At 34.4% G+C, this 14532-nt stretch overlaps 2 protein-coding genes across 16 annotated transcripts in view; one reads left to right on the plus strand and one right to left on the minus strand.

Annotated features, from left to right (window-relative positions):
- The window catches only part of CASK (calcium/calmodulin dependent serine protein kinase), a 209243-nt gene that overhangs the window by 108626 nt on the left and 86085 nt on the right, over positions 1-14532 (plus strand). For 14 of the 15 annotated variants that reach the window (XM_069873017.1, XM_069873049.1, XM_069873027.1 and 11 more), the window contains exon 6: positions 7946-8048. In XM_069873017.1, the coding sequence (XP_069729118.1) occupies positions 7946-8048 (103 nt within the window). Of the gene's footprint in view, positions 1-7945; positions 8049-13575; positions 13694-14532 lie in introns of those variants that run through there. The other variant, XM_069873149.1, reaches the window with a different exon arrangement.
- Positions 2446-6116, minus strand: GPR34 (G protein-coupled receptor 34). The gene is made up of 2 exons (XM_069849948.1): positions 6027-6116; positions 2446-4170 (listed from the first exon to the last, which is right to left on the minus strand). The coding sequence occupies exon 2, from the start codon at positions 4146-4148 to the stop codon at positions 3009-3011; it is 1140 nt and encodes a 379-aa protein (XP_069706049.1). The 5' UTR covers positions 4149-4170; positions 6027-6116; the 3' UTR covers positions 2446-3008.

Here is a 14532-nt window from a genome sequence, read left to right on the forward strand (position 1 = left end):
ACAAAGCACTGCTAAGATGAGAAGTCAGAGACAATACTAAACTGACCAATTATACCATCATTTGACATGTCACAGTGTAACCTTCAGCAGACCTACCTGCCAAGAAGCTTCAGAACTGTTTGCTCTTCAGTAGCACTGGTTTGCAGAGGCTGGAATTTTACACTCAAATCTGGGAAAAATTGATTGCAGAAAAAAAATACATAGGAAGTTGTTGGTTTTTTTTTTTAAACAGTAGAGATACCTGCTTTTGGTTTTTAATGAGTAGTAATTGTTTCCTACATAACAGTGCTGTGTAGTTCCACATCTCTTGCTGAGCCACTTGATACATGTGGCCTTTAGCATCTTGAAGCACTGATTCACACATCTGTGGAAATCCATAAGTATTTTCTGCTTGTCTGGTTGCTTTTGGGAGTTGGGTTTTTTTTTGTGCTCCTCCTCCCTTAATGTCACACTTTGACAAAGATCTTACAGTCATAGCTCCTTCTTCTGTGCCACACCTGCTGTTATAGACTTGTTGAGCTCTCTTACAGGTTTTCATGGCTGAGCTGAAGGGTTCATTTATTTCCTGCAGTCAGTATAGAATCTGTATCATATAAAATATATAATAGCACAATGATAATTTCTCAGGTTTTTTTCCTCCTAGTTTTAACAGTCTGCTTGCTGTTTTATTGCTGTTGAGCAGAAAGTTATATCTTGAACTTTTCTTAGTTTTGTCTACCTTGAAATATTGTGCATTTAAAAACTTGAAAGCTTTGTCATCTCCTTATTCTCACTCATTTCAGATTGTGGTGTTAAACATGTTTGTAAACATATCTATTTGCAGATTCTTTTGGAATATCATTAAGAAAAAAGACTATGTATTTTAAAGCTTTTTTTCCCCTCAATTTTTAACCAGTTTTAAAACAGTCTGACATCATAGTGTTTCTTAGAGCCTTTAGTCAAGTGATCTTGCTGAGGTCAAAGTATCAGCTTTATCCCAATGCTTCTCAGTTTTTCCAGAGAACTCCTTTGCTATTGATTTTTCTGGTACGTGGCTTCCCTAAAACAAATTATTCATTTTTCCTTCTAATACCTTATATACCCAAGCTTGCCTAATTTTATTTTTCTTTATAAGTACTACAGATTTTCCCAATACAAACATTACACTGTAACTCCTGAAATCCCTTTAAAATATTTGGGTCATAGTTACTGCTTGTGCACAGAAGCTGGGTTAAGCGGTAAGTTATCCTGTATTGAAATGCTTTTGAAACATTTTTATGTGTAGCATGTAGTCCTGGGAAAGCTCTACTCTCTGATAATTCTTCTAAAATATTTTTTTTTGAAACTTTGCTGATACTGTGCAGGGCTTCCTTGGTGCTCCTTGGTGTCACGTGAAACACATCTGATCAATGCAAATAGGTGTAGGTGTTTAAGGCTTCTCTTGAAGAAAATACCGACTGGATTTCACAACAAAGCCCACATGATACTATACATGTGATGAACCAGAATCTTGAACTTGTGCTGCAAGATTGTTTTCCTGTTCTTTTAAGTATTTAGTTGCTTACAAAATAACAGTAAGTTAACAGTACATAGTTTATAAAAGCAAGTCCAGAATGCTAAGGTGGTCTGGGTTTTGTCCTGTGGAATGCATTTCTGTTAAAAGTCCAGAAGTTTGACACAGATTTGCCATAAAAAGTCTGATGACCCATCAGAGAAGTTACTGGTAGTTGTATTAGAACTAACTTCTTTACTCCAGCTGAGTTGAGCAATACTGTTTGTATGTGTTCAGGATAATAGAATCTTAATTTTATGGAGCTTAACATCTAATGTCATGCCAGACATTTAATTGTTCTTGTAAGCAACTGAACACCCTCTTTACTCATCTTTGGGTCAAACAACTTTCAGCTCCCCTTTTGTAAACAATGTTATGATTTGAAATTTTTGGTTGTGCCTAAATACATAAACCTGTTTGGTTTTAATCTGAAAATATAGTTGTGTCTGTTGGACATTGCTATTATACTATTATTTACTTAGCATCAGCAATGATCAAGATTATTTTAATCATGTGAAGAGAGAAGATCTGTGCCAGGAAGGAAGTGAGGAAGTGTGCAGCTCAAATATGTGGCTTTGGAAGTCTATAAGCAGTGTGATTGAGCCTGAGCAAAGATCAGAGCTGATTTATCAGGTATTCACAAGAGCTGTTTTTTCTATTCTACTCTGTATGCCCAGTTTTTTTGAGTTTATTTTCCTCGGTGAACTACTTTGTGTCAGTGCAGTCACCGAATTTGTCCGAGTTTGAAGGAAATCTTGGGTAACTGAAAACACCTGTATGTCATCTCCCCTTCTTTAATTTCTGACTTTCAAAAACAATTGCTTTGTTTTCCTCGGGAGTTTGGCTTTGATAGTCATTAACATGTTGAAATATAGTAAAGGGCATAGGAGGCTTGAATATTTTAATTTTGTTGTTTAATAAAATAAAGTGTATCTTCTGTAATTATAACTGAACTAATGGCAGTTGTATTCTTTACCTCATTTATAAGCCACATGTTGCTAAATTCTCAAATATTTTCTTGGAAAAACACTTCTATAAATGTATTTAAAATGCTGATCTCTGAAATCTATTAAAACAGAGAAATACATAAAATCTGTAATGGTTTATATAGCTTTTTAGGACACAATTTACTTTTTGCAAAATTAATCTATTATTTACATATGTAAATTGGTAGTATTAATGTCTATATACAAGATGCCTTATACAGGTTCAAACCACTTTGTGGAAATCTCCTTAAACAGTTAGTGTTCTACTTTAGTCCAGTAGGTGATGTGTAAGAACTTCCTATTTTGTTTTCTTGGATAAATAAGAGCATAATACTTCTGAAAAGTAACTTCTCCTTTTCACAATCAGACTTCTCATTTTTTAACAGGAAGAAAGAGGCAGGATTAGTAGCTGTACAGTATTGCATTTTGTACATCTCAAATCGTTGTCCTGGAGTGACAGAGAGAGGCCAGCATCCATTCACTTTAAACAATCAAATCAAAGATTTCTTCTTTAAAGAACTTGAGTAGGGAGTGGTAGTAGATCGGTCTTGTGTATATTGTCCAAGTTTTATTTCCGAAGTACTTTCCAGAGGCAGGCCTGAATCTCCATGAAGTTTTCTGCAAATAAGTTGGAACACAGTCTTACGGACACTTCTGGACATGAAGAAATACATAACGGGGTCTAGGCAGCTGTTAAAAGATGAAAAGATGAGCATCACCTCATTGCATTTGTGAATTATTTCCTTCCAATAACAAGATGTGGTTTGTAACTGTGATGTAATGTAGACAAACCGGAACACATGGTAAGGAACAAAACATATGGTGAAAATAACAAGTACAATGAAGGAATTCCTTGCTGTCTGGATGTATTTTCCTGCATTGGGAAAATTTGCTCTTTTCTTTGAAATTTTCAGAAGGTTCTTGGCAATTTTAACGTATGAAAGTATCAAAAGGAAAAAAACTATCCAAAAAATTATTACAACAATATAATTTAAAATTGCTTCTGTCTTTGCATTCTGTTTATTTCGGTAATGGAAGCACATAGTAGAATTGCTGTCCTTGCTTTTAGAGAAAGATGGTACAACTACTATTATAAATCCTGTTAGTGCAAGTGCCCACACCACGCAACAAATATGTATGCTTCGTGTAGTAGTTAACATTTTAGGACGCTTCACAGACTTGTTTATTTTTATGTAACGATCTAGACTAATTAGTCCCAACAGTACTATGCTGATATACATGTTCATATAAAATAGAGTTCCTACAGTCTTGCATAAAATCCGTCCAAACATCCAGGTGTTTTTGGTAATGTGATAGAGTATTCGGAAGGGAAGACAGAAGATCAGCAGAAGGTCTGCGACAGCCACATTAAGCAAGTAAATTTGGATAGAATTCCTTTTCTGATGAATGCACAGGAAAGCAAACAGGGCTACAATATTTCCAACCAGTCCAATGACAAAAATAATGGAGTAAAAAATTATCAAAGCAAGTGATAGTGAGTTTTCATCTAAGGGACAATTGGTGTTGTTTTTAATTTCCGAGGCATTTATGGCTAGTTTAGTTTGATTACTCCAGAAGACTTTCTCGTGTGGAAGAGTGGTCAGTAAATCAGCTGCAACTGTCGCCATCATTTGTGAGGATTTTTTAGCTGCTCTGTAGGAATGCAAAGAGAAATTTTAAGAATTAAAATGCTGTTGGATCATTTTCACGTATTCTTGCTTTATTGCGTACAGTCTTATGTGATATAAACATAGAGTATGGTAACTGAAAAAAGGAAATACACCAAAGTAGCTGAGTAGAGCTTTGAGCTGGTTATTGTGTAAGTCTCTATATACATATATACAATGTAAGTCTAGATAAATCAGTTCCCTTTTTTTCTTCATGTGAACTAGACATGAACAGATGGAACAGACTACTCACACAGATAACTATTTTTGTATTTACTGTCTTGTATTGTTTTGAAAATTAACTGTTATGTTTGGCTGCAAACTTTAGAAATTTAATTTTTTTTGAGTATAAATAATTTTTTTACATTTTGGTATTAAGATTGTCTTTCTGACATAGAAAAATTTTTCATAAGGATATAAAAATATGGTATCACAGCTAAATGAAGAATTCTCAGTGATGATACAAGGTACATAGAAATACATCAAACCAAATCTAAACTCAGTCGGTGGTTGTTTGAAATAAGTACAGATCTCTCACATGCAAGTCAGTAGTTTTCAGTTAGAAAAGCATTTGTCAATTAGTATTTACTTGACTGTGTAATCTGTTATAAGTAAAACTGAGTCAGAACTGTTACAGTAGCTTGTTTTTAATAATTTATATCTTCATGTAAATTTAAGTTCACAAATCAATATTCTGCAAAGAAACTTAAAAGTAACTGGAAACACCATTAATGCAGTAGCATATTGTTTTCAAATCTTCCTTGCTTTTACTGCTTTTGTTGTTTTCATTTCAGAGTTTTTAATTTCACTAAACTTATTTTTGACCAGGAAGTTAGAATCTGGAAGGTAGAAGTCAGCTTTAAAAAAAGAAAGAAAACTGTAAAAAGCATGTAATTAGGAGGACAGGATCACAAGGAGCTGTTTGGAGAGTTAGTTAATACTGATTAGTAATGGTGCAACTTTTGTCCTCAATTTGTATGTCACAGTAATAAAAGTTTCCATAAATAATTTTATTTATTTATGGATAAATAAATTTTATTTTAAAACATCTTTAAAGCATATATATTAAAATATATAAAATAATATCTAAAATATATTAAAAGGGTTTTTTTTAAAAGGGACATATCTCACAAAGACTTCCGAGTTGGGTTCGGTAGTCTGAGCTTAGTTGTCCAACAACAGTAACAAGAAAAAGGCAACAAAACACTGTCATATACATAACTTTGAAATATTTTCTCATTTGCGTGCTAGGTCTTAAAAATGAAAATTTATTTTTAAATGTGTGATATAGCATTGAAAATGGCAGCACTTTAGGTAAAATTCTTAATGAGACCTAACGCACATACAGAATCTGAATTATTGAGAGGGCAATCTAAAATGTTTTATCATCCTGTGTTGCCTGCTCTTACAGTTGCATTAAATTTGTGCAATATGTTAGCAGTTTTGAAAGTATTTCTGTTTTCATATTGTCAGGGCAAGAAGTGATTTTAAAAGCTTGATTAAAAAACATAACATGATGCTTTTAAATACATTTTGAAGCCTATCTACTACTATAATTTCTTGTTTATGTTGCTTTTCTATAAAAATGCTCGACATCATATCTTGTGTAAATAGCAGCAAGTTTTAGGTCAACGAGAGAGAAAAATCTATTACACTGCAGATACTTTAGAAACATAACTTTTTGCCATCCTAAGTTTTGTCATCTGTAAGCAAGCAGGCATACTTAAACATAGGTATATTTAATTAACAGAGGGCTTGAAGGTCATTAGTACCTTTCCAGTTAAAAGGAGTTTTAACAACAATCTGGTTTACTATAGCTAAAGTATAAAAGAAGCCACTTACCATTTATATGTTAAAAACTTCTGCTGATTTCCAAAACCGCTGGTGAAGACAGGGAGGAGTGACATGCAAGCTCTCTTATTAGAAAGCTTAAGCACCAGCTTCTCTATGAAAGTGGTGAGAATCAGCTGACACAGTACAAATGGCAACAAGGGGAAGTTTAACTAGTGTTGTAACTGGGTATTTTTAAAGATATTTTTACCTAGCAAAACTGAGTTTGTTTGAAAGATCAATATTGCTATTAATTTGGACTTCCCTGGGAGAGGTTCTACAATAAAGTTTTCCATGAGTTTCACTCTGTATTGGAGATATAGGTTTTTTCTCAGACACTTTGTTTGTGGTGAGCAGCGTTAGTAGCTTCCTTTCTGGATGACAGTTATGGTCACAGAATAGTTTGTGTTGGTACAGCTTGTCTTCTTTTTAATACTATCATAGAAATAGTCTCACCTTTTCAAATGTAGGCTAATGGTAAATTGACACCATGGTGAGATGGTACATTTTGCTTATGCTGGTGTAGCTCTCCCATCTACCCTCCTTCTTGCCTGGGATAGAAATTAGTGGTTGATCTCTTTCACTTAAAATGACAGCAAGGAGAGGATGTGAAAGAGCCAGAAGTGTGCAGCTTGCACAATTTCAATAAGGCAGAAGTGAAATACAATATGCAGAGATAATACCACTTGGTGATATTATTTTAAATGGGTTAGAAGAGATTGAAAATTACATTTATAAATTGCAAATTTGAAAATTAATCCTGGAAATCCTGATATAAGGTAGCCTAAATATAATGATCATCTCAAGAACATTGTCTTGGCTTAGTATTCACCTTAGCATTGGAAATGAGAATTTCCATGTTAACTTTCTTAATAACATCATTTGTTTAGGATTCAAGCTTTTCTGGGATTCTGCAGATTTCGGTCAGAATTCTAAACAGGCTATGCATTCTTATTTGAAGGTGCTTGTTCTCATGCAATTGAAACTTCTTAAAAGAAAACATGGGCGGTTACAGATTATGATTTTACAGGTAGTCAGATTGGGCTTTTAGCTTCTTTACACTGATGTTCTTAGATTGGTACTTTAAGCAGCAATGTATTTTCAAGAAGCAGTATACAAATCTGACATTCTTCCTTTTAAATAACATACTTAACTGTGAAGGGAGGCTTTGAGTAAATGCAGGAAGTCATTCGGTATTAAATGCAGTAGTTTGACTGTGTTTATTAAATACTAAATCGTGTTCTATTAGATTTTGTCTGTATGTTGCTGCTATACCAGTCAGTATCCATCCAGATTGTTGGATAGTATTTAATTTTTATACATTACACCTCACTCTTAGTGGAAAGACTGGGGAAAATCAAAGCTATGGATGACTGTGCCTGAATCCAGTTTAGAAACCTGAACCATTTCCCCCCTCACTGGAATATTTATTAGAAACATCATAAGGTTATTCCTTTTCTTTTCTGCATTTGGAAGGTGATCAGTGAATTCTGTGATTAAAGTTCAAATAGTGTTTTGTGTTCTCTATGTGAAGGATAAGATCCCACAAAGTGTATCATAGGCAGGATATTTCTGCTGGAGAATTGAAGCAGTGTCAGACTTATGGGTGGAGGGTAATAAGAAAAAGTAATACCAGGTCAGGCATTATAGATGTTAATTTTTAACTCCGTTTTGTTATCATTTCACTGTGTGTTCCTTGCAAGTTCTGATAATTCCTGAAAGGATTTTGCTATGCCTGGGACGATTTAAAGGAAAGCCAATGAAGAAAGAGGAGTCCGTGCCAGAAGAAAAAAATATCTGAAATTAAGATATTACTTCAAAGAAACCACAAAATTCTAGCTTCTGTTTGCAAATTGATAAGAATAAGTTCTAAAATGCTTGTTATGTTTCTCAAATAATATAATAATTTGTCTGGGGTTTTGTCTTTTCAGCCACACTGTGTACTGCTTGCCTCAAAAGAGAATTCAGCCCCAGTAAAGCTTGGTGGCTTCGGGGTAGCAATTCAGTTAGGAGAATCTGGGCTAGTTGCTGGAGGTAAGGAATTTTCCTTTGGGGTTATATAGTATTATGCATGTTTTACTGCAGAATTCTGTTCTTCCAACACAGCCTGGCCTGCAAAACAAGAGCTCCAAATTAGTCTGTCACTGAAGACTTTGTTAACATTATAAATGCACATAGTTAAGCTAAATTGCTAGTAGAATGTGGCATTGTTGCGCATGCATATAGTGAGTATTAAATCCCTCTAAATGTTATTCAACAGGAGCTCATGCTGGTTTGATTAAAATAAAATCGAAAAAAGCAAAGAATTTTCCACTTTAATAAAATCTTTGGCATAATTTTTCCATGCTTGACAAAACAAATCAAATAAAAATGCTGTCAGGATTGAAATGTATGTCAAAGTAATTGAGTAAGCAATTACAACAGCATCGTCAATTCTCACCTATGTTTCTTAGGCAATTTCTGTCAGAATGCTACACTATTGAATAGCAGAATCTTACTAATTTTCACATGTGACTCTTTTCTGTGTTTTAATATTTCATTGTAATTATTGCGTAAGACATCAATATCTTGATGCATATGTATATTTTTTGACTAAGTGTGTTTTGTTTTCTGTGGATTTTATTTCCTCTAGCTGCCTTCCATATTGTTCCAGACAATAGGGTTATGCTTAAATCAGCCTGCACAGATGAAGACCCAATCAATTTTCTGATGCTTTCAATGCCAGAGTAGGAGACCACAACAAAAGATTTGCTAGTTTTAATTTTTTTTTCTTCAAAACAAGTAACTTCCTCTCCTCACCATGCTTCTTCAAAAACTCAGATTTCCTGATCTAATTACTTTAAAGGTCTGTGTCACTTTGACTTTATTGTGCTTTGTAAAATTAAAAGTAAATGAAGTATAAACATACCAACGACTTCCATTCTCTTCCCTAGAAATATCCAGGTATCTCATTACCTAAAGACTCAGATACATCTTTTAAAGAAAATACCTATTTAGTTAAGCTACTGTTGTTTCCTTAATAAAAAGGTCACTCTGTTCTTTAGTTTTCTTATATTACTCAAATTTTTTGTACTTCAGCCACTGCTTTTTTTCATGTGTGATAGATCCAATGCTTTTGTTTGCGGTTCTTGTTTTTCTTCTTTATGTTCTCACTGAGCAACTTTATCCATTTCTTCAGTTTCAGCTGCTCCTCTGGAGGTAGTCAGATACAATGTACTCTGTTTCAGACTACTAGCTATCTCGCAAGAAACCTTAAGTTCAACTTGGAAAAAAAAATCCTATGCTTTTCCCCAAATTTGTCATGTCTTTCCTTTCCTGTTATCATTCACTATTCTGCGATTCCGTTCATTGTTCATGTGCTCAAGCTCCGTGCAATTGTCAACGCTGGTCTGGTCTTTCCTCTTCTATGCTAAAATGTTTTCATTCCTCACTGGTTCTGTTTGCAGTACTTACAGAAGCTTAAGCTTTGTCAGTATAATATTTGTCTGTGTCTGTATCTTTTGCCTCATCCATCTCCACTTTTGCTATATCGCTCTGCCTTGCTATCTTTTTTCTTCTCTCTAAACTGTAATTCCAATTTGTAGCAGTTGTTACTTTCAGCTTCAAATTCCTCTCACTTTCAAAGATACCCAGAGTAATTCCACTTTATTGGGATACCATGGAAGGTCTCAGTTCTACTGCTTGTTTCAAGCTTTCTCTTTACCAGACACCTTTTCTCTTTCTTCTCGTCTTCCATTCCAGGTTTTATACCACAAGCTGTATCTGTTATCTGGCAATTCTTTTCCCCTCCAGAGTCCCACCTGAAGGCATATTACTAAACAGTCCCTTACACAACACTTGCAAGATTTTTTCTTCAACTTTACAATATCACCCCATATGTGTTCTATGAAGGTTAACAATACAGTCTGTTTCAACTGAATTATACATTTCTTGTAAAAAATTGTTTATTTACATATATAAGTTATCCATATGCCCTATAGATACGTTTCAGTTTGTAATAATTATAATGATAAATTACAGGCACTATGTACTTCTCAGTTGTCTCCTAAATGAATGGGAACTCCTCCTTATGGACAAGTTTGAGCAATATAATAATAAGCAACCTGTTTGCTTTCACATTCTTTTTCGTAATTTTTAGTGGAAAACGTTGATTCAGCTTAACGTAGTCAATTATTTCCCTTTCAGCATGGCAATTTCTGTATTTGGTGGTTAACATGTCAAAAAGAAAATTCTCTATTAAATAAAGGTTCTCTTACTGACCCTAAAAAACTTCCTGTACCATTTCAGTGCTCTGTATACCTTACATTTTTTAATAGTACTGAAAACACACAGCCCTATAAATACAGGAAGTGCAGTACTTATTAATCTTTCTTTATCTAGGTAGTGTGTATTGCCACGATGCCCTAGCAGAATATACTCATTACTAGTGCAAATTCCTATGGAGATGAGCCTGGCATTCAAGAATGGAAATATTTTATTTTATTTTATTTTACATTGCTTGGATGAGTTTATCTTTTAAACTAGAAGAAGACAGCTTTCCTTTAGAAAAAGCATGTCAACATTGAAAGTAATGTAACTGTGGGAAAGTTCAACTGATAGGACTCTTCCTTTAATCTTGCACAAGAACCCAGACGTTGTGCAAATGCTCTTCAATATCTGTGATGACCACTGTGGCAGAATTTTTCTCCTAACACAGGAGCTGATGTATGTAAAACATTCAAGAGTTACCGTTGCTCTAAAGGTTTTTTTCTTGCATTCATGCATTTGCATTGGTGCCATTTTGCGCACTGTTTTATATTGACACACCTGTGTCTGACAAACTTAGACTGTGTGTGGCCCCAGGACAAAAACAGAAGGGAATTTTCTCCCTCAGTGTCTTCAAAGCCTGCCTTCTAGGGTACAGCCTTTGCTTTGTTTGGACTATGGAATTCTTTTAACTTAACAAAAGACATCTTTTTCCTAGTGTGCAAAAATTGGTTTTTGGGGGATTTTTGTAATAAAGTTACACTAAGTCTCAGATATTGAAAGTAGACCAGTCTTTTGTCCCAATCTTTTGATGTAAATCCAAAGATAAACTTGTGTTGTTTAGAAGAATTATAACTACAGTATTTTTTCAAGCAGGTAGAGGGTTATTTCACAGAAGTGTAAGGGAGCTCATGATAACAAGCAATGATGTCATACTAGATGTCTGTCATTAATGAAAATATCTGTGGAATAGATTTTAGGAATGTGACTGCATTTTATCAGGTAACAACACAGACACGTTTATTTTTAGGAGAGTTTAGTTATTATTAAGTAACAAGAAAAGGACATAGCCATAACTCATTTTGTATAAGACTAAACAGGGAAATGAGGAAATACTATTTGCTCCACTATGTTTGTCCATAAGCTGCAATACAATGAAAAAGAAGTATGTGTCATCTCCTGAGTTACAGGAAATTCTTTTCATGAGATACCAATACATGAAGGTCTCTTCTTGCAGTTCTTACTGTCAGAAGCAGCAAATTTTACTAAGTGTATTAATCTGAAACATTGAAGTAGGTACCTTACGATGGAATTCTTGCTGTATACACAGTAGTTACAGTTCATCATAATTTATAAGTGAACTTGTTTATGGAACAGGATGCAGACAGGGAGCAGCCCATTTCGGCATAGTTATGATGCAGCTGGAGTACTAGAATCTCTGGGAAGCCTGTGACTTAATAGAGCAATCTCACATTATGATTTCTTTCTTCTTCCTTGGAGAACTTTTCTTTCAGAATGTGGTATGAATTGTCACAATATTTTCTTAAATAAATGTGGCATCAGATTTATCAGCTATCTAATATCTTGGATGCTACATCTTGGGATTTTTAGTTAGTACATGGTATAAAAGTCTGAAGGAACAAAAGCCACTGAGTCTACAAGTGCTATCTTCTCCACTTAATCTACTTATTTTCTCTGCGTGTCATCTAGTGCAAAATGAAATAACTGTATAGACTTAAATGCTATGAGATTCGATACTAACTGTCACGTCTTATCTATGGATAATCAGCTGCTTTTCACATTTTACTTTTAGCAGTAAATCATCACAAGTACAATGATGCTAATCCAGTCCAGTATTGACTTTTATGTATTATTAGTTAGCTCCCCTAAGTTGCTCCAGAATCTTATAATGTCTTCAGGTATCCTCACACAACCACCATCATCTTACTGGAAAACATCTTATATGTTCTTAATAGAAGTACAGCGCAGAAATATCAGTCAGAAATATCAAGTTCTTGATTCTTCATCAGCTAGCCTTCTAGACTTACTGCAAAAATAGCAAAAGCAGGCATTACCATAAATTTCCATGTAAATAAGACTATGGAATTTGGGGGAGGAGCATTAGGGGTGGATCTTTTAAGCTCCTTATTTTTATTTTATTCCCATCAATGTAAAAATTATCATAAAATCATTGAATGGTTTGGATTGGAAGGGACCTTTAGAAGTCATCTAGTTCACCATCGCCTTCAATGAGCAGGGGCATCTTCAACTCAATCAGGTTGCTCAGAGCCCCATCCAACCTGACCTTGAATGTGTTTCCAGGGGTGGAGCATCTACCACCTCTCTGGACAGCCTGTTTCAGTGCTTTACCAAAGTGGATCTTCTTGGTGGTTTTATAAACCCCAGTTTAAAAAACATTTTTTAAATGTTTTTTCACACTGCATAGACTTTTTTTCCTTTTCATCATCAGTGTCTGCATGACATAGCAAATCTTTCTTTTGTTTTCCAAGAAGAGGTAAATGTTTGTAAGCTGAGGTCCTACATTTGTGTTCTTCTTTCACTTGAACAGTAGTGTTTCTTTCCATTGCAAAGCTAGAGCACTATTTTTTTTTTTAATTTTCACTGAATAATAAATATGTGAGCCTCTTCAAAACTTTGCCTTTGATAGACTTTGTTTTATTTAAAAGATACAACTGTGGTTTACAGTCTCAGAAATTCCACTTCACATCTAGGTGGTTTTGAGAGTGCATACAGGAGACTAATGTGTTTAAAAGTCAATTTAGGTTTACTTGCTCCATCATAGTTTTATGGCTATAGAGGCCATTGAGTCTATTATAATGTGTCTAGTTAATATGTGATCTTTGTTCATTTTCTGGACACTGATACCCAGGTGTCCAGTTGTCTGCTGATGCATCTTCTAAAATACATTTTCTTCAGACAGCCTGCTGTCTGAAGCTGAATTGTCCTTTTTTTTTTTTTAAATCTACTCATCTTCTCTGTACACCTGCTTTAAACATCTCTGTTGTCTGGAGTAATGTGGAAAGGAATTAAAAGTAGTAAAGTATTGACCGATCTGACCTGTTGAATGTGGTTCTTTGATTCTTTCCACATTATTCTGGACATCCCGCTCATTTAGAAACTCCTTAATTTATGAACATAATTCTTATTACACTATTGTGAGAGGTCAGATGCTGATGTTTATTAGTACCTCACATTTTTTTCCTAAAAATTATTTGTTCCAGTTGTTTCCTTATACATCGTTCAGATACTACTGCTGTTGAAAGAATCTTCTTCTGGTATCTTGGTCGTCAATCCCCTGCCTTAGGGATGACAAAATCTGATTGGGTCTCTGTATATACTCTTCTTCTTGTGGAAAACATAGCCCTATTGTCTGGAATAATATGGAAAGAGTCATAGAAACTAAATTATCAAAGGTAAGTCAAAATTTATCTTCAGTGCTTGTGAATGATATCAGATTGACAACACCTGAAGACTGAAGCTCTCTGTTTATCCGCAGGAAAAATCAGCAAAATTAGCAGTTTTATAAACTTACAGACTCAAACTTACTGCCTCAAAACTAGCTGATAAGAAAACTTGCCTCTAGAAATAAGATGTCAAATGCCTGTACCAATCAGGCATTGTGTGCTTCCTAAGGCAACAAACACTTTGATGTAGTCATTTTTTTACAGTTAATTGGATAGAGTACCACATTGAATACAGTACCACTGCTGAGTCTATATATTGTGATTTTCAGTTAATGCCACTCTCAAACACACAGAAAGAACCTAGAAGCAAGTGAACAACAAATTGACTCCTGTCTTCCATATGGTCTCTTCTCACATACAGATATAACTGGAAATCATGTGTGTATGCATGCATGCAGTATTTATTTAGATAAAGCAAAGTTATTTGTTCATGCACAGTCATTTGAATATATCCATGAATGTTCTTATAGCTTGAAGAATAGAAGACCTGTGGAAGGCAGAAATTTTCTATTAAAGACAGAAAAATGCCTTTGCTTACTGCCTTCAAAAACATGCAAAGCCTCTCCCATAACACCAAAGAAAGTTCAAAAGTTCTTAAAATATTTTAAAACAATTGAACTGTTGAGAAAAATTTTAAAATTTTACACTGGGTGTATTTAGAAGGCAAATTTTCTAGTAGGTGATTTTCAGCAGAAGTGATACTTGTTCTAAAGAGCTGTGAATATCCATGATTTTAAAAACCTGCTGTCTGTAGATTTTGTTAATTCCTGTTAATGACATTCACCTTA

Source organism: Phaenicophaeus curvirostris, chromosome 1 (genome assembly GCF_032191515.1).
Source record: "Phaenicophaeus curvirostris isolate KB17595 chromosome 1, BPBGC_Pcur_1.0, whole genome shotgun sequence".
Lineage (NCBI taxonomy): Eukaryota > Metazoa > Chordata > Aves > Cuculiformes > Cuculidae > Phaenicophaeus > Phaenicophaeus curvirostris.